General features: G+C 49.9%; 1 protein-coding gene across 1 annotated transcript; it reads right to left on the bottom strand.

The window, feature by feature from the left end:
* Positions 1-2,169: 2,169 nt before the first annotated feature.
* On the bottom strand, positions 2,170-20,332 carry si:rp71-1c10.7 (tumor necrosis factor receptor superfamily member 1A). Its single transcript, XM_063063269.1, has 6 exons — positions 19,879-20,332; positions 13,112-13,216; positions 10,026-10,130; positions 9,375-9,515; positions 5,318-5,381; positions 2,170-3,548 (listed from the first exon to the last, which is right to left on the bottom strand). The coding sequence occupies exons 1-5, from the start codon at positions 19,991-19,993 to the stop codon at positions 5,320-5,322; spliced, it is 528 nt and encodes a 175-aa protein (XP_062919339.1). The 5' UTR covers positions 19,994-20,332; the 3' UTR covers positions 2,170-3,548; positions 5,318-5,319.
* Between the last annotated feature and the right edge of the window lie 1,611 nt (positions 20,333-21,943).

The raw sequence follows: 21,943 nt of genomic DNA, 5'->3' as shown, positions 1-21,943 counted from the left end.
GACCATTACATTGTGGTAGTAGAAGGGAAAAGCAGTAACAAAATGCAGAATAAAGAGTAACAATTAAAGCAAAAGTGCAGTGTAGGTAGGTGGTCATGTGCAAGACTATAACGAGGTAGATTGTGAGGTCAAGAGTCCATCTTATCATAGGAGGGAACTATTTAATAGTCTGATAGCAGTGGGGTAGAAGCTGTCCTTGATCCTGATGGTATGTGCTTTAAGGCTGTTGAAGAGAGAATGTCTGGGGTGGGTCGGGTCTTGGATTATGCTGGCTGTTTTACTGAGGCAGTGGGAAGTGTAGACAGAGTCCATAGAGAGGAGGCTGTTTTCCCTGATGTTCTGAGCTGTATCCACAACTCTCTGCGGTTTCTTGCGGTCTCAGGTCAGGCAGTTGCCGTACCGAGCCGTGATGTATCTGGAAAGGATGCTTTCTGTGGTGTGTCGAAGGTGATGGAGACATGCCAAACTTCTTTAGCCTCCAGAGGAAGTAGAGACATTGGTGACCTTGCTAGGCCATGCTGTCTGCGGGGGTTGTTCCTGGTCAGGCTCTTGGTGATGCTAACTCCCAGAAACCTGAGGCTCTCAACTCTCTTGACGTTCGTACCATAGACAGAAGCATTGCCTCCGTTCTCCTTCCTGAAATCAATGAATGGCTCTTTTGTTTTAGCTGACAAGGTCAAGGAAAAGATCGTTGTCAGGACACCATGTCACTAAGCTCTCTATCTCCCTCCTGTACTCAGACTCATCACTATTTGAGATACGGCCCACTGCAGTGGAATCATCTGCAAACTTGTAGTTGGGGTTCAAGCAGAACGTGGCCACACAGTCATGAGTGACACAGCAGAGATATAGCCCCTTCAGCCCATCTAGTCTATACTGGCCAAGATCCCCACCCATTTGACCACATTTGGCCTCAATTTCTCTTAACAGGGTTCCCAATCTTTTTTATGCCATGGACCAATACCATTAAGCAAGGGGTCCGTGCTCTATCCTATCCATTTACCTGTCCAAGTGCCTTTTAAATGTTATTGATGTACCAGCCTCAACCACTCGTTCCATTTATGGACCACCCTCGATGTGAAAAAGTTGCCTCTCAGGTTCCTATTAAATCTCTCCCCCTCTCCTTTAACCTGTTCCCTCTGGTTCTTGATTCCCCAACCCTGGGGAAAAGACTGTACACGTTCACTTTACCTCTGTCCCTCTTGGTTTTATATACCTCTATAAGGTCCTCTCAGTCTGCTACACTCCAAAGAATAAAGTGGCAAAGAGTCCGATCTCTTTACAACATCCTCGTAAATCTTCTGTGCACTTAATGGCATCTTTCCTGCAGCTGGACGACTGAAACAGAACATAAAACTCCCAGTGCAGTCTCATCAACATCTCATACAACTGCAACATTACATCCTAACTCCTGTGCTGAGAGCCCTGACTGACTCAAGCCAGAGTGCCAAAATGCCCCGTTTACTTGCAACTCAATTTTCAGGGAGCCATGTAGCCCTACACTGAAACACTCTCGTTAGCTCTGCTTACACCGCAGTCTCTGTACTCACCTCTCTCCGGGTGAAGAAGATTCCCTCAGACTATTTCAGTCTCCTCTCCCTTTCCCTCTAGATTTATCTGCCTCTGATACAGAGGAAAGTTCCCCTCTTGGAATCTTATAAACCTCATTCCGGTCTCCTCCTTCAGCCCCGCCTGCTCCAGGGAGAACAGACCCAGCCTCGCTCATGCCCTGGACAGGGTGCTGGAGTATTCTCTCTGGGGCCTTGTTCACTACCTCATCTACCTGTGCTGGCATCTTCAGGGATCCTTCGACATGTACGTCAATGTCTCTCTGTTCCTCAGTCTTCCCACCATCCACGTTGTGTGTCCTACCCTCACGTATTGAGGTGGTCCAAGAACACTGCCACGGCCAGAGACTGCCACTCCACAGTTTCATCTGCTCTTCTGACCTTTGTGTCATGTAGTGAGGGTCTGCTCTCTTGGGATACAATACATTTCTGTGCTCTCTGAAGGGGAGCTCTCCACCCAAGCCCTTAGCCCCAACTCAGGGCAGTTAAATGTTGGCTGGAACTTCTAAAACTCTGGACTGTGAATGGTGGAACGGGGAGATGATTTGGAAAGCCGGGAAGTAGGCAGAAATAGCTTCAAAATGATTTGGACGAAAGAAGCTAAATTTCTTAACAAAGTCTTTATTTAATATTATAAATAAACAACACTGATTGTAAAATATTAACTCCACTAAAACTATCCCAGGTTAGGTACAAAGATCCCTTTACTCCGTTACATCTTCTCGGGGCGTGGGTCAGACACAGAGTGAAGCTCCCTCTGCATTGCCCCAATACACACACCCGGGGTCAGACACAGAGTGAATCTCCCTCTGCATTGTCCCATCACACACTCCCAGGGTCAGACACAGAGTGAAGCTCCCTTCACACTGTCCCATCAAACATTCCCGGGGTCAGACACAGAGTGAAGCTCCCTCTGCATTGCCCCAATACACACTCCCAGGGTCAGACACAGAGTGAATTTCCCTCCACACTGTCCCATCACACACTCCCGGGGTCAGACACAGAGTGAATCTCCCTCCACGCTGTCCCATCACACACTCCCAGGGTCAGACACAGAGTGAAGCTCCCTCCACATGTTACACTCTCCCAGGACACGGGTCAGACACAGAGTGAGACTCCCTCTGCACTGTCCCATCAAACATTCCCGGGGTCAGACACAGAGTGAATCTCCCTCCACATCGCCCCATCATACACTCCCAGGGTCAGACACAGAGTGAAGCTCCCTCCACACTGTCCCATCACACATCCTGGGGTCTGACACTGAGTGAAGCTCCCTCCACACCGTCCCATCATACACTCCTGGCATCAGACACATAGTGAAGCTTCCTCCACACCATCCCATCAGATGCTCCTGAGGTCAGACGCAAAGTGAAGCTCCCTCCACAAGGTCCATCACACATTCCTGGGGTCAGACACAGCGTGAGGCTCCCGCCACATTATCCTGCCATATGCCCCCAGAGCCAAAAACCAATTGAAGCTTCCTCGGTCCAGGAGAGGAGAAAGAGGGCAGTTCATGCGATGTCCAGTTCCAGAGGGTTGGAGGGTGGAGGGAGAGGTCAATGTGTCTGGTGCCTTGTTCTGGTGGAGGAAGAGAGAACGTTGTGTCTGACACAGAGTCCTGGGGGGGGCGGGGGGATGGAGAAAATGGTGTGATAGATGTCTGGTCCCAAAAAGGGGAGGAAGAGGATGTTGTGTCCAATGCCCGGTCCCGAAGGGGAAGGAGAGGATGTTGTGTCCAATGCCTGGTGCCAGAAAGTCATCCAGATTATTGAAGTTAATCGGATGCTCAGACAAGTATGTCTGGATGTGTCATCTGATCCTGGAGAGAGTGGAATAGCACTTTTAGCTAGTTCTCAGTCTACAGTGGAAGCTAATCTCTTCTCCCGAACAGTGACATCCTCAACGAACGTGGATCTTCACGATGAGGCGTCTCACAAACAAACACACACAGACGAGAGGACAGGAGAGCATTGCAGGAACCTAGAATCAAAGAGTTGGGAACAGACAATTAAGCATCAATAAACCACATCACAGAATCAAACCTCGTCTGAAAGAGCAGAGCACGAGTGAGGTCAGATATGCGGGGGACAAGGTTCAGGTGACCACCGAGACAGTGGTGCTGGGTATGCTGTGGAGGGGGGATGTTATGGAGACGGGTAGGGGTGCAGGGGAGAGTTGTGGATGACAGTGACAGAGAAGGGTGGGAATCATGGAGACGGGGAGGCATGTAGGGGAGGGAGGAGGTCGCAGAGGTGGTAAAGCTGTAGAGGAGATCAGGAGGAGACATCATGAAGACTGGGAGGGGCGCAGGAGGAGGACGTCACTGTGAATGGGAGGTGCATAGGGCAGGGAAAGGGTTACATTGATGGGGAGGTGTTAGGGGAGGGAGAGGGTTAAGGAGGTAGTGGGGGTGGAGGGGGGCAAGAGAGATGGGGAGGCTGTCATGCAGGTGGAGTGAGTGGGACTGGGAGGGTGGGGATGGAGTTGGTCTTACATGAATAGGGGGTAGAATGGGTGAGAGAGGACAAGCAGCAGTTGAATTGCCAGGATGAATACAACACTAGGGGGCAGTGGTGACTGAGGAAAGTCGGAGAAGTGAGCGGAAGGAGGGGAAGCCGTGCGGGGGGAGGGAGAGGGTAATAGGGATGGAGACGGGCATATAGGGAGGAGAGGATGACGGAGCGAGGAATGGAGGCAGGGGAGGGAGTGGGAAAGGAGATGGAGATGTGTGCAGGCGTGAGTCAGCGTGTTTATTTGTGTGCATGTCTGTTCCAATCCACTCCCTCCCCTTCACCTCCACTCCATCCCACACCTCCCCTCCCCTTCACCTCCACTCCATCCCACACTTCCCCTCCCTTCATCTCCATTCCATCCCACACCTCCCCTCCCTTCACCTCCATTCCATTCCATTCCACCCTCCCCTTCACCTCCACTCCATCCCACACCTCCCCTCCCCTTCACCTCCACTCCATTCCATTCCTCCCCTCCCTTCACCTCCATTCCATCCCACACCTCCCCTCCCCTTCACCTCCTCTCCATTCCATTCCTCCCCTCCCCTTCACCTCCATTCCATCCCACACCTCCCCTCCCCTTCACCTCCATTCCATTCCATTCCTCCCCTCCCCTTCACCTCCATTCCATTCCTCCCTCCCCTTCACCTCCACTCCATTCCATACCTCCCTCCCCTTCACCTCCATTCCATTCCATTCCTCCCCTCCCCTTCACCTCCATTCCATTCCTTACCTCCCCTCCCCTTCACCTCCACTCCATTCCATTCCTCCTACTCCTTCCCCTCCACTCCATTCTATTCCTCCCTCCCATTCTCCTCCACTTCATTCCTCCCTCCCCTTCACCTCCATTCCATTCCTCCCTCCCCTTTGCCTCCACTCCATTCCATACCTCCCCTCCCCTTCAACTTCCCTCCATTCCATACCTCCCGCTCCTTCACCTCCACTCCATTCCATACCTCCCCTCCCCTTTGCCTCCACTCCATTCCATACGTCCCCTCCCCTTCACCTCCACTCCATCACATACCTTCCTTCCCCTACATCCCTGCTTCATTCCATTCCTCCATCCTGTTCTCCATACCCCTTCTTCTACCCTTCTTTCCTCACCACCTCCCCCTCGTTCCCTTCAGTCCCTCTCCATTCATCAATCCTGAGCCTCCTCAGTGTTGGAACATCCCGTAGCTCCTCATCTCCACCCAACAACCCCACCCCAGCACCCAGCCCTCACAAAGGGAAAGTTACCCTCAGTCAGAGGCCAACATGTGTTGGTTTGGTGCATCCGCGGTCCCGATCTCCTGGACAGGCTCTGAGGTAGGAAGAGACAGGTCTGAGTTAGAGAAACCTCAGGAAAACACAAGGCAGAGACACTCCATTCAAAACAAGGACCACAGTGGGGAGTAACTCCCTTCATAACAGGGCTAATGGGTGAAACATTCCCTCTGTAACAGGGTTAATGGGGACAGGCTCCCACTGGAACCAGGGTAATGGTGGAGAGACTCTCTCTGTACTAGGTGTAATAGGAGAGAGACTCTCTCTGTAACAGGGTTATGTGTGAGAGACTCTCCCTGTAACAGGGTTATGTGTGAGAGACTCTCTCTGTAACAGGGGTAATGGGGGCAAGCTTCTCTCTATTACAGGGTATTGGGGGAGTGACTCCCTCTGTAAAAACACAGATTAGATTAAGAAGCTTACAGAAGAGGAACCCTTCAGAGACAGTGAGCATAATATGACAGACTTCACCCTGCAATTTGAGAGGGAGAAGCTGAAGTCAGATGTATCAGTATTACAGTGGAGTAAAGAGAAACTGCCTAGGTTGAATGGAAGAGGAGATAGCAGGGATGATGGCAGAACAACAACGGCTGGAGTTTCTGGGAGAAATTCAGAAGGTGCAGGTAAGATACATCCCAAAGGTGAAGAAATATTCCAATAGAAGGATGAGGCAACCATTGTCGACATGGGAAGTCAAAGACAACATAAAGTACATAATATATCAAAAATTAGTGGAAAGTTAGGAGACTGGGGAGCTTTAAGAAGGCAACAAAAAGTCATAAAAAGAGAACAGATGAAATATGAAGGGAAGCTAGCCAATAATATAAAAGAGGATAGGCATTTTTTCCAGATATATCAAGTTTAAAAGAGAGATGAGAGGGTATATCGGACCACTGGAAAATTACGCTGGAGAGGTAGTAATGAGGGACAAAGAAATGGCGGACGAACTTAGTAACTATTTTGCGCCACTCTTCAATGTGGAAGACACTACTAGTATGTCAGAAATGAGAGAAGGTCAGGTGGCAGAAGACAGTGCCATTGCTATTACTAAGGAGAAGGTACTTGGAAGCTGAAAGGTTTGAAGGTAGCTAAGTCACCTGGACCAGATGGACTACACACCAGGGTTCTGAAAGAGGTGGCTGAAGAGATTGTGGAGGTATTAATAATGATTCTTTCAACAATCACAAGATTCTGGAATACTTCCTGAGGACTGGAAAATTGCAAATGTCACTCCATCTTTAAGAAAGAAGGAGACAGAAATAAAGGAAATTATAGGCCAGTTAGCCTGACTTCAGTGGTTGGGAAGATGTTGGAATCTATTATTAAGAATGAGGTTTCAGGGTACCTGGAAGCACAGGATAAAATAGGCCAAAGTCAGCATGGTTTTTTCAAGGGCAAATCTTGCCTAACAAATCTGTTGGAATTCTTGGAAGAAATAACAAGTAGACAGACAAAGGAGAACCAGTGGATGTTGGGTACTTGGATTTTCAGAAGGCCGTTGGCAAGGTGCCACACATGAGGCTGCTTAGCAAAATAAGATTCCATGATATGACAGGAAAGGTACCAGTAGGGATCGAAGATTGGCTGACTGGCAGGAGGCAAAGAGTGGGAATAAAGGGGACCTTTTCTGATTGGCTGCCAGTGACTAGTGGTGTTCCATGGGGTTGGTGTTGAGACCACTTCTTTTTAGATTGCATGTCCATGATTTGGATGAAAGAATTGATAGCTTTGTGGCCAAGTATGCAGACGATACGAAAATAGGTGGAGCAGCAGGCAGTGGTGAGAAAGCTGGGAAGCAACAGAAGGACGAAGACAGATTGGGAAATGAGCAAAGAAGAAGCGGATGGAATACAGTGTCGGGAAGTGCACGGCCATGCATTTTGGCACAAAGGATAAAAGTGTAGACTATTTTCTAAGTGGGGAGAAAATGCAGAAATTAGGGGTGCTGTGGGACTTGGGAGCCCTCATACAGGATTCCCTAAATAGTAACTTGCAGGTTTAGTCAGTGGTAGGGAAGGCAAATTTTCATTAGTATTCATTTCCAGAGGACTAGAATACAAAAGCTAGGATGTAATACTCAGGTAAGGCATTGGTCAGAGTACATTTCGAGTTTTGAGAGCAATTTTGGGCCCCTTATCAAAAAAAGGATGTCCTGGCATTGGAGAGGGTCCAGAGGAGATTCACAAGGATGATTCCAGAGATGAAAGGGTTAAAATTTGAGGAGCTTTTGATGGCTCTGGGTCTGTACTCGCTGGAGTTTAGAAGAATGAGGGGAATCTCACTAAAACTTGTTGAATATTGGAAGGTCTGTGTAGAGTGGATGGGGAGAGGATGATTCCTATAGCTGGAGAGTCTAGGATCAGAGAGCACAACCTCAGAATTGAGAGGCGTCCATTTAGAATGGAGATGAGTAAAAATTTCTTTAGCCAGATGATGGTGAATCTGTGGAAGTCAATGCCACAAATGGCTGTGCATTGAGTATATTTAAAGTAGCAGTTGATTCATCTGGGCATCAAATGTTACGAGGAGAAGGCAGGAGAATGTTTTTGACAGGGTTGATGGATCAGCCGTGATGGAGTGGCAGAGAGTAATCGATGGGCTGAATGGTAGGATTCTGCTCTCATATCATCTGGTCTTGTGGTAATATGGGAGAGACTCCCTCTGTAACGGGGTAAAGGAGCAGACACTCCCTCTGTAATGGGGTAAAGGGGCAGAGACTCTCTGTAATAGGGTAAAGGGGAGAGACCCTCTGTAATGGGGTAAATGGGCAGATACTCTCTCTGTAACCGGGGTAAAGGGGCAGAGACTCTCTCTGTAATGGGGTAAAAGGGGCAGAAACTCTCTGTAATGGCGTAAAGGGGCAGAGACTCTCTCTAACAGGGGTAAAGGGGAGAGACTCTCTGTAACAGGGGTAAAGGGGAGAGATTCTCTGTAACAGGGGTAATGGGGCAGAGACTCTCTCTGTAATGGGGTAAAGGGGTAGACTCTCTGTAACAGGGGTAAAGGGGCAGAGACTCTCTGTAACGGGGTAAAGGGGCAGACTCTCTCTGTAACAGGGGTAAAGGGGCAGAGACTCTCTGTAACAGGGTAAAGGAGCAGAGACTCTGTAATGGGGTAAAGGGGCAGAGACTCTCTCTGTAACAGGGGTAATGGGGCAGAGACTTTCTCTGTAACAGGGGTAAAGGGGTAGACTCTCTGTAACAGGGGTAAAGGGGCAGAGACTCTCTCTAACAGGGTAAAGGGGCAGACACTCTCTGTAACAGGGGTAATGGGGCAGAGACTCTCTGCAATGGGGTAAAGGGGCAGAGACTCTCTCTGTAACAGGGGTAAAGGGGCAGAGACTCTCTCTAACAGGGTAAAGGGGCAGAGACTCTCTGTAACAGGGGTAAAGGGGCAGACACTCTCTGTAACAGGGGTAATGGGGCAGAGACTCTCTGCAATGGGGTAAAGGGGCAGAGACACTCTCTGTAATGGGGTAAAGGGGCAGAGACTCTCTGTAATGGGGTAAAGGGGCAGAAACTCTCTCTAACAGAGTAAAGGGGCAGAGACTCTCTGTAATGGTGTAAAGGGGCAGAGTCTCTCTCTGTAACAGGGGTAAAGGGGAGAGACTCTCTGTAAGAGGGGTAAAGGGGCAGAGACTCTCTGGAACAGGGGTAAAAGGGGAGAGACTCTCTCTGTAATGGGGTAAAGGGACAGAGACTCTCTGTAACAGGGGTAAAGGGGCAGAGACCCTGTGACGGGTTATGGGGGACAGACTCTATAACTGAGTAATGGGGGAGAGACTCTCTTGTAACAGGGGTGATGGGGGAGCCACTCTCTCTATAACAGGGTAATATGGGAGACACTCTCTGTGACAGGGTAATGTGGGAGACACTCTCTGTGAAAGGGGTAATGTGGGAGACACTCTCTGTGACAGGGTAATGTGGGAGACACTCTCTGTGAAAGGGGTAATGTGGGAGACACTCTCTGTGACAGGGTAATGTGGGAGACACTCTCTGTGAAAGGGGTAATGTGGAAGAGACATACTTACTTGCCACTGCTGATGTGTTAAATTCCTTGGATTTGTACCAGGCCAGGCCAATCGGCACAGACACAACAAACACTAATATGATCACTATCCAAATCCATAGCGGCAAATCCAAATTCACTTCTGGCTCTGTTGTTGGGTATGCTGTCAAAAAGGCAGAAGAATTTGGAATGTGAGTGTGGTGCTCCCTCCTCACCACCCCTCCCTCACTGACCAATGTCTCTCAGTCCATTTCTCAGGGGGGGATCTGTACACTGACCGGTGTCTCTCAGCCCCCCTCCCTCAGGGGAGATCTATACACTGACCGATGTCTCTCTGTCCCTCTCTCTCAGGGGGAGATCTGTACACTGACCGGTGTCTCTCAGTCCCTCTCTCTCAGGGGGAGATCTGTACACTGACCAGTGTCTCTCAGTCCCGCTCTCCCAGGGGGAGATCTGTACACTGACCAGTGTCTCTAAGTCTGTCTCTCTCAGGGGGAGATCTGTACACTGACCAGTGTCTCAGTCCCTCTCTCTCAGAGGGAGATCTGTACACTGATCAGTGTCTCAGTCCCTCTCTCTCAGGGGGAGATCTGTACACTGACCAGTGTCTCAGTCCCTCTCTCACAGAGGGAGATCTGTTATCTGTCTCTCGCTCTCACTTGCTGATCCTTACCTATTTTGCACAAGTTGCACTGCGGAGTTTTTGGCTGCGACTTGCATATCTCACATGAAATGCACTGCTGGTTGTCATTGTTCCAGAACTTCCCGTCTTCGCACGCTTTAATAAAAGCAAAGAATACACTCAGTGACCCTTGCTCAGAGATTTTTGACCAAGTTTACGAGTGCAGAGTTGGCCTTTATTGCAAGTGGATTCAGGTGTACAGGCGAGGAGATATAGTGGAGGCTTTATAAGGCTTTGGTCAGACCTCACTTATATAGTGAGTATTTTTGGGCCCCATGTCTAAGAAAAGATATGCTGGCATTGGAGGTGGTGCAGAGGAGGTTCACTGGAATGAAAGGTTTAACTTGCAAGGAGTGTTAGATATCTCTGGGTCTGTACAATCGAGTTCAGAAGGATGAGAGAGGGGATCTCATTGAAATCTTCCGGATACTGAAAGATTCAGACAGGACAGACATGGAGAGGATGTTTCATCAGTGGAAGAGTCTGGGGTTTGCAGCCTCAGGGTGAAGCGACATCCCTTTAGAAAGGAGACGAGAAGGAATTTCTTATTGATAATAGTATGTTATTGTTATGCATACTGAGATATGTACACTGAAAAGTTTGTGTTTTTCAAACAGATCAGATCATTACACAGTGCATTGAGGTAGTACAAGTTAGAACAGTATCAGAGTGCAGAATAGGGATGGTACAGTCGCATAGGGTTAGCACAACGCTTTACAGTACCAACGACCCAGGTTCAATTCCCACCGCTGTTCGTGAGGAGTTTGGACGTTCTCCCCGTGATCACATGGCTTTCACAGGGTGCTCTGGTCTCCTCCCACATTCCAAGGGTACAGGCTGGTAGGTGAATTGGTCATTGTAAACTGTCCCGTGATTAGGCTAGGGTTCATTTGGGAGTCACGGGGCAGTGAGGCTCGAAGGGCCAGAAGGGTCTATCCCATGCGGGATCTCTAAATAGACAAACAAGCGAAGAAATAAAATAAATAGCTACAGTTACAGAGAAAGTGCAGTGCAGGCAGGCAATAAGGTGCAAGGTCATAAAGAGGCAGATTGTGAGGTTGAGGATCCATCTTATCATACAAGAGTCTGACAGAAGATGTCCTTGAACCAGGTGGGACATGCTCTCAGACTTTTGTACCTTCTAGGAGAGGGGAGAAGGGAGAACTGGGTGGGGTCTTTGATTACATCGGCTGATTTAATGAGGCAGCAAGAAGTGTGGACAGACTCCATGGAGGGGAGGCTGGTTTCTGTGATGTGCTGAGCTCTCTGTGCTTTCTTGCAGTCACAGGCCAGACAGTTCCAATTTGAGATGCATTCAGGAGGACTGGTGAATTTGTGGAAATTATTGCCACTGAAGACTTTCGGGGCATTGGGTGTATTGACCTTAAGAAATAGGAGCAGGAGTAGGCCATCTGGCCGTTGAAAACAGAGACTGATGAGGTTTTGGTTACTAAGAAAGTTAGTTTCAGGGATAAGGTGGGAGAATGGGACTGGAAAAAACTTAGCTGTGTTGGAATGCTGGGTCAGACTTGATGGGCTGAAAGGCCTAATTCTGCTTCTGTATCTGATGGTTTTCTGGCCTCATGTTGTGTGCCAGGGTCAGAGAGTCGTACAGCATGTTAAAAGGTCCTTCAGCCTATCCTTGTCCATGCTGACCAAGCTAATTCCATTTCCTCTCATCACGTAGGAGTTTGAGAAGATTTGATCTATCACCGACGGACTCTAGCAAATTTCTACAGATGTACTTTGGAGAACATTCTGACTGCCTGCATCACTGTGTGGTACGGGGGCTCCAATGCACAGGATTGCAAGAAGTTGCAGATTCACCCAGCTCCATCACAGACACAACCCTCCCACCAGCAAGGACAACTTCACCAGGTGATGCCCCAAGAAGGTGACGTCCATCATTAAGGACACTCTTCTCATTGCTACCATCAGGGAGGAGGGGCAGGAGTCTGAAGATGCACACTCAGTGATTTAGGAACTGCTTCTTCCCCTCCATCAGATTTCTGAACGGCCCATGATTTACGAGGATGTTGTTCAGACTTGAGAGTAAGTTAAGAAGAGAAGTTGGGACTTTATTCCTTGGAGCGTAGGAGGCTGTGGGGGGCGTGTAGGGGGTAACCGTACAAAGGTATGCACAGCCATAAGTAGCATAGATAGGGTGAATGCAGGCAGTCTTCCCACCCCCCAGGGGAGGGGAATCAAGAACCAGAGGACACAGGTTTAAGGTTCAGCCTTGGTTGCCTCATTATAAGGATGCGTAAGCTTTAGGGAGGCTGCAAAGATTTAACAGGATGCTGCTTGGATCAGAGAGCACGTCTTATAAAGGAAGGTTGAGCGAGATAAGACTTTCCTCTTCACAGCGAAGGAAAATGAAAGGTGACCTGGTAGAGGTTCAAAAGATGATATGAGGCATGGACAGAGTGGACAACCAGAGACTTCTTCCCAGAGCACCAGGGCGCATAACTGAGGTGATTAGAGGAACAAATGGAGCAGGGGTTCCCAGCCTGGGGTCCTCAGACCCCTCAGATAAAGGTAGGGGCTTGGGTTTCCCAACCTCGAGGCCACAGACCCCTCGGTTAATGGTAGGGGCCAATGGTATAAGAAAGTTTGGGGAGCCCTGTTATAAAGGGATGTCAGACCTAGTTTTTTTTACAGAAGAGAGTGGTGGGTGTGTGGAATGTGCTGGCAGTAGTGATGGTAGAGGCAAATACATTAGGGATATTTATGAGACTCTTAGATTGGCACATGGATGAAAGAAAAACGGAGGATTATGTGCGAGGGAAGGGTTAGATTGTGGGCTGAAGGGCCTGTACTGTTCAATGCTCCCTGCGTGAGAGGGGAGAGATTTATCAGGGACCTGAAAGACAACTTTTTCACCCAGTGGTTGGTGGGGACATGGAACATGGTGATTGAGCCAGGTACTTGGGCAGTCACAGGGATGGGAACAGTTCAGAGGGATACAGGCCAGAGTGGGCAAATGGGAACAGATTAGATTGGTTGGCGTGTTCCATTTGGGCCGTATGACTCTGTGGGTGAGGGGCAGGGGTTTGGGGGTGGAGGGAGAGACTTACTCTTCGGGCAAGCATCACACCCTGGTGTGTTTGTCTGTTTTTCACAGAGACTGCAGTCCAGGCACTTTGAAAGGTCCTCGTTCCAGAACTGATCGGTGGCACATCCTGAGGAACAGCAGAGGTCAGAGGTCACAGACAGATCAAACCAAGAATCTTCCTTCTCCCACCCAACTACTGGGTCTGGACGTCACATCCTGTCCTCCCACGGAATGTTACGTTCGACACACTGCTATCTCCAATCTACAAGGTCATGTATTCTCAGCTCATTATCATAAGATCAAATGTTATTTTCAATTCTGGGCAGATTTCTCTGAATCCGGAAGTCTCAGATACTGAGCTCCCCAGAACTAAGATGTGCAGAGGTTCTTTTGCTGCAGAAATCAAAGGGATGATTCAGCAGAATATGTGTGCCTTTCAATTGCTCTAAATGCTTCTTTGACAATGTGACTGTAAGTGATTCTACCACCTCTGACAGGCAGCACATTCCAGAGATCAATCACTCTCTGTGTTAAAGCTTCCCCTCAATTCCCCTTTAACTCGTCTCTTACCTTAATTAAACCTGTGTGTGTCCAACTACTATATGTGTAGGTGTGTGTGTCTACATGCCAGAATGTGTGGGTCTGTAAGAGTATGTATCTGTGTGCATCTGTATGTGTGTGTATGAGGGGAGAGAGAGAAAGTACGTGTGTGTGTGTGTGTGTGTGTGTGTGTGTGTCTGTGTGTGTGTGTGTATGTGTGCGTATGCGCAGACACATGCGCATGATTGTGTGTCTCTATCTGTGTGTGTGTGTGTGTGTGTGTGTGCGGACACATGCGCATGATTGTGTGTCTTTATCTGTGTGTGTGTGTGTGTGTGTGTGTGTGTGTGTGTGTTTTTCTGTGTGAGTGTGTGTGTCTCTCTCTCTCTGTCTCTGTGGGGGCATGTGTGAGAGACGCGTGTGTATGTGCGTGTTTCTGTGTGTATGTGTGTATGAGCGTCTGTGTATCAGACCTGTGTCTCTGTATGTGAGAAATATTTATCTGTCTCTCTCTCTCTGTCTCTATCTCTGTTCCTGTTTTTACTCTCTCTCTCTCTCTCTGTCTCTCTCTCCCTCCCTCCCTCTGTGTGATCATGTATGAGAGGTGTGTGCAAGTGTGTACAGGAAGGAGGGACAGTCCCGTGTAGGGTAAGACTCGGGCGGAGCCTAGGAGGGACACTGGGAGGGGGGAGGTGGGAGGTGGGATTTTCGGGAAGACCTGAGAGGCAATTTCCAAGCACAGTGAGGAATAGGAGGAGGAAGCAGGAACTTGATTTTATTGCAGATAGCAGCTCCCAACTTGTTCAGCCTAGGTGTGGCGTTTCTGGGAAAGGAGGGTTCCCAGAACCTTTTTCCGAAACCAGGGGATAAACAAACCTTTTCACAGGTGTCCGAGAAACAGACGATGCCAGAGAACAACTCTGTGCCCCATCTTTCCCTCAGAGAAGAGACTCCCTGTGTAACGGGGTGATGGGGGTGAGATTCCCTCTGTAACAGGGGTAATGGGAGAGAAACGCCCTCTGTCATGGGGTAATGGGAGAGAAACGCCCTCTGTAACAGGGGTAATGGGAGAGAGACTCCCTGTGTAACGGGGTAATGGGGGTGAGATTCCCTCTGTAACAGGGGTAATGGGAGAAAAACACCCTCTGTAACAGGGGTAATGGGGGAGAGATTTCCTCTGTAACAGGGGTAATGGGAGAGAAACACCCTCTGTAATGGGGTAATGGGGGTGAGATTCCCTCTGTAATGGGGTAATGGGAGAGACTCCCTGTGTAACGGGGTAATGGGGAGAGACTCCCCCTGTAACAGGGGTAATGAGGGAGAGATTTCCTCTGTAACAGCAGTAATGGGAGAGAGACTCCCTGTGTAACAGGGGTAATGGGGGAGAGATTTCCTCTGTAACAGCGGTAATGGGAGAGAAACGCCCTCTGTAACAGGGGTAATGGGAGAGAGACTCCCTGTGTAACGGGGTAATGGGGGAGAGATTTCCTCTGTAACGGGTAATGGGGGAGAGATTTCCTCTGTAACGGGGTAATGGGGGAGAGATTTCCTCTGTAACAGGGGTAATGGGAGAGAAACTCCCTGTGTAATGGGGGTAATGGGAGAGAGACTCCCTGTGTAACGGGGTAATGGGGGAGAGATTTCCTCTGTAACAGGGGTAATGGGAGAGAAACGCCCTCTGTAACGGGGTAATGGGGGAGAGATTCCCTCTGTAATGGGGTAATGGGAGAGAGACTCCCTGTGTAACGGGGTAATGGGGGAGAGATTTCCTCTGTAACAGGGGTAATGGGAGAGAAACGCCCTCTGTGACGGGGTAATGGGGGTGAGATTCCCTCTGTAATGGGGTAATGGGAGAGAAACTCCCTGTGTAACGGGGTAATGGGGGTGAGATTCCCTCTGTAATGGGGTAATGGGAGAGAGACTCCCTGTGTAACAGGGTAATGGGGGAGAGATTTCCTCTGTAACAGGGGTCCCGTGTGGGGAAAAGCTGCCTAACTCAACAGGAGTTCCGGGTAAACAGCTGATGTAATATATGGGCCTCTTTTCATGCTCTTCATCAGTCCGGGGAGTTACGTTCCTCTGACAAAGCATTGTGTCTGCGGCAGGAAGGGCAGATCTGTCTTAGCATCGAGTAAGATATGGTCTCACCACAACTCTTCTCTGAAATGTGAATATCACAGACGTCAACCTGCCTCTCAGTTGCTGCTCTTCCCATCTCAGAAGGCCACGTCCTTTTGCTAAAACTCCATGGCCCTTGATTTCCCTTCTATCTATCAGACTATAGACGGTAAACGGCAGTTCCCTTAACGGCATCAATGTACAGAGGGATCTTGCAGTGCAAGTCCACAGTTCCCTGAAAGTAACTGCACAGGTTGACAAGGGCAGTGAAGAAGGCGTTCGACACGCTTGGCTTTATCAGTCGAGGCACTGATTTCAAGAGATAGGAAATTACGTTGCAGCTTTATAAAACTCTGGTCATGCTAAACCTGGAGTACTACAATGAGTTTTGGTCGCTTCATTACAGGAAGCGTATGGGGAGCCTTGGAGAGGGTGCAGGAGAGGTTCCACCAGGATGTTGCCTGGTGTGAGGAGAGGTCAGATAAACTTTCTCTGGAGTGACAGAGGCTGAGGTGAACCCTGATAGAGATGTGGAATCTGAGTCTGGTCCATTCTCACTAATAAACGTCATGAACGTTGCTGTTTTGTGGCACCAGGTACAGTGCAGAAGATAAAAATTACTACAAGTTACAATTTTTAAAAAATAACGCAAAAGAGAAAGAGCAAGGTTGTGTTCATGGGTTCGGAGACTGTTCAGAAATCTGATAAGATTATGAGAGGTAAAGATAGAGTAGACAGCTGGTATCTTTTCTCCCCAGGGTCGGAATGTCTAATACCAGAGGGCATGCATTTAAGGCGAGGGGGGTTCACTTCAAAGGGGAAGTACGGTGCGAGATTTCTTTTACACAGAGAGTGGTGGGAGCCTGGAATGTGCTGCCGGGAGTGGTGGGCTGGCAGATAGAATCGACGTGTATCAGAGGCTCTCAGATCAGCACATGGACGTGCAGGGAATGGAGGGGTGTGGACAATCTGTAGGCAGAAGGGATTACTTTAGTTAGGCACTTAATTACTAGTTTAATTAGTTTGGTACAACATCAGTGTTCCTGTGCAGTGCTGTTCTATGTTCCCTTCTCTGTAAGAGTCCAGGCCGCACTCCCAGAGTCACACATCACAGATAAAGGCCCTTCAGCCCAACTCGTCCTGCTGACCACATTCCCAAATCAGTGCATCCCACTGGCATGTGTTTGATCTGTATCTCCCTCAACCTTTCCTATCCATGTACTGTGCATGTGTTTTAATTGTAGCCGCCTCTGGCAGCTCGTTCCATATCCCCACCGCCCTCTGTGTGAAAAACCTTCCCCTTTAAATCTTTCCCCTCTCACCTTAAACCTGGGTCCTACCTTCCGCTGTGACCACACTTCTAATCTTCACTCTTCGTGGTTTAATAAACCTCTGTCAGGTCATTCCCCACCTCCTTCACCCCAAGGAAAATAGTCCCAGCCCTGTCCAGTCTCTCCCTAGAACTCAAGCCCTCCAATCCCGAGAACGTCCTGGTGAATCTTTCTTGCATCCTTCTAGCTTAATCTCAGCCTTCCCGGAGCTGGATGACCAGAATGGCACACGGTACTCCAAGCGTGGTTTCGCCAAAGCCCATCGAAGTCGGGGTGTTCAATTATAGCTCTACAGGTGCCCCAACCAATGAAGGCTAGCGTGTCTACCTGTGTCTCCACTTTCTGAGAACCAAATTCACCAAAACCTGGAACATCTCCAGGCCTGGTAGATGACAAGTAACATTCCTCCCAGACGACGATCAGCCCTGAGCATCTCCAGCAACAGAAAATACCTCACCCACACTGATTCACTCTGTCGATATCCTGGGCGCTTACCACTGACCACAGACTGATCCGATGTGGCCACATCACCATGTGGATACCAGAGCAGGTCAGAGGCCAAGAGGTGTGCTATCAGAAATATTTATTTATTCAGCGATACAACAGGGGGTAGGCCCTTCTGGCTTTCTGAGCCGCGCTGCCCCAGAAACCCCAACCACCCTGATTTAATCCGAACCTAATCCGGGGCGATTCACCAACCCAGTACATAGAAACATAGAAAACCTGCAGCACAATACAGGCCCTTCGGCCCACAATGCTGTGCTGAATATGTACTTACTTTAGAAATTACCCAGGGTTACCTATAGCCCTCTATTTTCCTAAGCTCCATGTACCTATCCAGGGGCCTCTTATCCTATCGTATCGAAGTACAAAAGGGTAAGAGACCAGGCGAAAACCCACACATTCAAGAAGGAGGACGTACAGAATCTCCTTACAGAGACGCTGGGCTCCGATATCCTGAGCTATGCTACTGTGGTGTCCTGCAGGAACTGTCAGATTCTCCAGAACCTCTCCCCTATCTACAGGGATCGTCACAGGTGTAATGGGACACTCCTCACTTACCCAGGTGGGGCTAGTCCATACACTCCCCATCCACCACATTACCCCTCCCCCATCTACAGGTCAGGACAGACTCGCCACATGTCTACCAGCTCATGAGAAGCACGACACTGACCTTGACACAGCAGACCACTCACTGGGCTCCCCACCCACTGGCGCATTGGCGCAGCAGACTACCACCTCCAGAACTGGTCCGTACTCAGCCTCTCCCAAATCGCTCACCCCCACCCCCCCCCACCGCCCACCCAGCCCGGGAGAACAAGGGTGGCAAAGGCTCAGGGAGCCCCACAGACCCCTTGGGAGTTACTTTGCGAGCACACACCCCATCCAGCAGGGAGATATTTCGCCCTCCCTTCACGGTCACTGGGTCACAAGCCCTGGAATTCCATCCTTGACCACAATGTGGGGTGACCTTCACCCCCTCCCTCCCAGGACAGTGGCTGATCGAGGAAGCAGCTCAAGTGGTAACTGGGGGGCACACCCTGTGTAAAGCCCACATCCTTTGAATGAATCATCCCGGAGAGGAAACATTCCAAAGAACGCCTCTAAATAAACATCTCCCCCTTCTCCATCCTGGATGGCTAACCTCATTCCGGTTATAAAACCCTTGGCACCCTCCTTCCATTCAGTCTGTCGAAATCCCCACTGCCACCCAATACCCTCCTCCATTCATTTTGAGGAAACCTCCTCTGCCCGGCAGATTGTTCTTGTCTCTTTCACACCCGAGAGTTTACCAGGGATCTGGTGACTCTTTGCCACTTCCCTCCATGACAAATATATCTGGGCCGGAGACTGGCACAGTTCTCCGGGTCTGGTGGATTAAGGGTGCAGAATGGCCTCTGTATTCCAACCATCTTCCAGTGAAGGCCACAGACAAAGTGCTACGTGTATTAACAAACACGGCCCTCTCTTATCATCGTCTCGACCCTCCTTCACCTCCCCTCCATCTGCTGTACTCCACTCACCACATCCTTGCCTGCTCACTAAGACTGTGTGCATTGGGATCTATGAGGTATGATCCATAAATACAAATCGTTCACAGAGGTTGCAACTGAAAGTCCCAGATTAATCAGTGGTCTGTCTCTCTCTCTGACTCCTCTCCCATCCCCTCTCCCTCTCCCCCATCACCACTCTGCTCTCTCCCCCTCCCCAATAGCTACCCCATTCCATCCCCACACCCCTCCCTCCCTCACCCCTTATCTCCCCTCTCCCTCGCTCCCTCAAATGTCTTCGCACTCTCTCCCCACCCCTCTTGCTCTCCCTCACTCACACTCTCACACGCTCACACATATAATCAAGTAGATATGTCACTCAGAGTGTGTCTCACACACTGTCTCTCAAAATCACACATACACAGACATAGACTACCTCCTCACAGACAAACACACACACAGACAAGCACACAAATAAACACACTGACCCACACCTGCAGTAATATACATATACACACACGCTTGGGGGGTGGGGGAGGCACATATACTCGGGCAATTTCACAACATTCAGAGACTTGGACAGGCAGACAGACACCAACACAGACACACTGACTTACAGCACACACATCCACAAACTCAAAGTGACCTAAATGCACATAACCCAAACACTTTCCAACTCATTTCTCTCTTCCCTTCCTCACCATCTCTCTCCTCTCCCTCTCCCTCTCTCTCCGTCCATCTCTGCCGTTCCTCCCTCTCTCCCTCCCCGGATCCGAGAGGCAATAGACTGGACGTCCAGCCAAACTCACCCTGCGACGTCTCGCGTTTGGTGCGTGCAACCGGGGCGGCAGACATACACAGGACCAGGCACAGCCCGAGGGTGGCCATCAGCTCCCCCTTCATCGCTCCTTCTCTCCTGTCCATCCGCCGAAGAATCTTTCCGTCACTCCACAGTCTCCTGGTCACTTCTCTTTTTCCACACTCCCCCCCCCCCTCTCTCTCTCTCTCCCCTTCTGTCTCAGTCACTCTCTCTCTCACCCATTTCCCTATATCTGCTTTCTCATCTTTTCTCTCTCCTCTTTCTCCTTCACTCGCTCTCTTCTTCTCCTCTCACACAAACTAACTCTGTCTCTCTATTCTCTCTTTTCCCCACCTCTAACCCTCTCTCTTGTCTCTCTGTCACACACACGCTTGCCCAGTGCCAGAGCTGACTGTTCGGTTTGCCGCTGTCAGACTGCGCTGGTGACTCACAGAGCCGGGTCTGTGTCTCTGATGTCAGGCGGGGAGGAGCCCGCTCCTGTAATACCACAGGCGGGGGGAGGGGGTGGAACTGCTCTCCCACCACCCCGCGTCACGCGGCACGGGGACTTCCTAAAGCACGGCCGGAGAGCCCTGCGCTCCACTGTGGGGTCGGGGCAACAGAGACAGACAAACAGACGTGCATACACAAACAGAGACAGAGATACACACACACAGATGTACAGAGAGAGGGGGAGTGAGAGAGAGACAAAGAGGCAGATAGATCCAGAGAGAGTAGGCAGAAAGAGATAGAGAGAGACAGACACAGACACACACACACATAAAGAGACATACACGCACAGAACGGGAGGCACACACACAGGAGAGAGAAGGGGTACACACATACAGAGAGACATAGACAAAGATATGGGCACCCACAACCCTCAATGTGACACTAATACATCCCACACCCCTCATTTCCCCCTTCAGCACATAACTCTCTCAATCCACTGCTGACTCACTTGCCTCTCCTTCTCTCATCTCCCCCTCTTCCCCTTCCCTTTTCCCACTGTCCCTCTCCCCACTCTCCTCTCCCCCTCCCCTCTTCTCCCCTTCCCTCTTCCCCCTCTCCACCTCTTCTCCCCCTCATATCCTCCTCTCTCCCCCCCATGCCTTCCCCCCTCTCCAACGTTCTGCTCCCCCCAACTCCCTACCTGGAAATGATATTTCTCTGTAAGTTAATTGTTTCCTGACACTACAGTCTGACTACAGAATTCCTGGAAAACAGAAATAAGGAAACAAAAAAAAATGCTGAATCCACCAATATCCAGCGGCTGTACCAGACAACAGATTCCCGAACAGATTACTGATGGGACTGGGCGTTAGTATCAGGCTCCTCTCCCCCACAAACCCCCCCCCCAACTGAGGCCACTGTCCTCTCTCCTCACCACCTCCTCAGGACCACTGTTCTCTCACCCCTCAACCCCCCCCCGGTGTCAGACACATGGTCGTCTATTCCCATCCACCCCCATCTGGGTTCTTCTCCAGATCTGTGGAGCGGGAGGGACGAGGGATGAGGGAGAGAGAAAGAGCAGATTGGGGCAGAGGGGGTCTTGAATGAAAGGGGGAGTGGGGGAGAGCGAAGGAGAAATATAGAGAGGGAAGGGAGAATGGAATGCATTGAGCAGAGATGAATGAGGGAAAGCAGAGAGAGGAAGAGGGAGATGGGGAGAGAGCGAAAGGAGAGCGGTGGCAGATGAGAAACAGTAGCAAAGGAAAAGATGAGAGACAGAAGGAGGTATTGAGGGAGAGAGAGGGAGCGGGGTATTGAGAATGGAGGAAGCAAGAGAGTGGAAAGGGAGGGAGGGAGAGGTGGAGGGAGGAAGAGAAGGAGTGGGAAGCCAGAATGCGGGAAGGGAAAGAGTGAAGGAAAAAGGAAGGGAGAGAGAGGTGGGATAGAGGTAGAGAGTGATAGAGGGAGGTAGAGATTGAAGGAGGAAAAGAGTGATCGAGAGAGAGAAGGTGAAGAAGAAAGAAAGTGAGGGGAGGGGGAAAGGCAGAAAAAGGATGACATTGATCTTCTCTCTGCCCATCAACCGTCCTCTGCTCAGGCACCAGGTCACTGCCCCTCACCAC

This window comes from Mobula hypostoma, chromosome 11, assembly GCF_963921235.1.
Source record: "Mobula hypostoma chromosome 11, sMobHyp1.1, whole genome shotgun sequence".
Lineage (NCBI taxonomy): Eukaryota > Metazoa > Chordata > Chondrichthyes > Myliobatiformes > Myliobatidae > Mobula > Mobula hypostoma.
The sequence above is the reverse complement of the archived record's forward strand: the minus strand, read 5'-3'. Positions and strand labels throughout refer to the sequence as shown.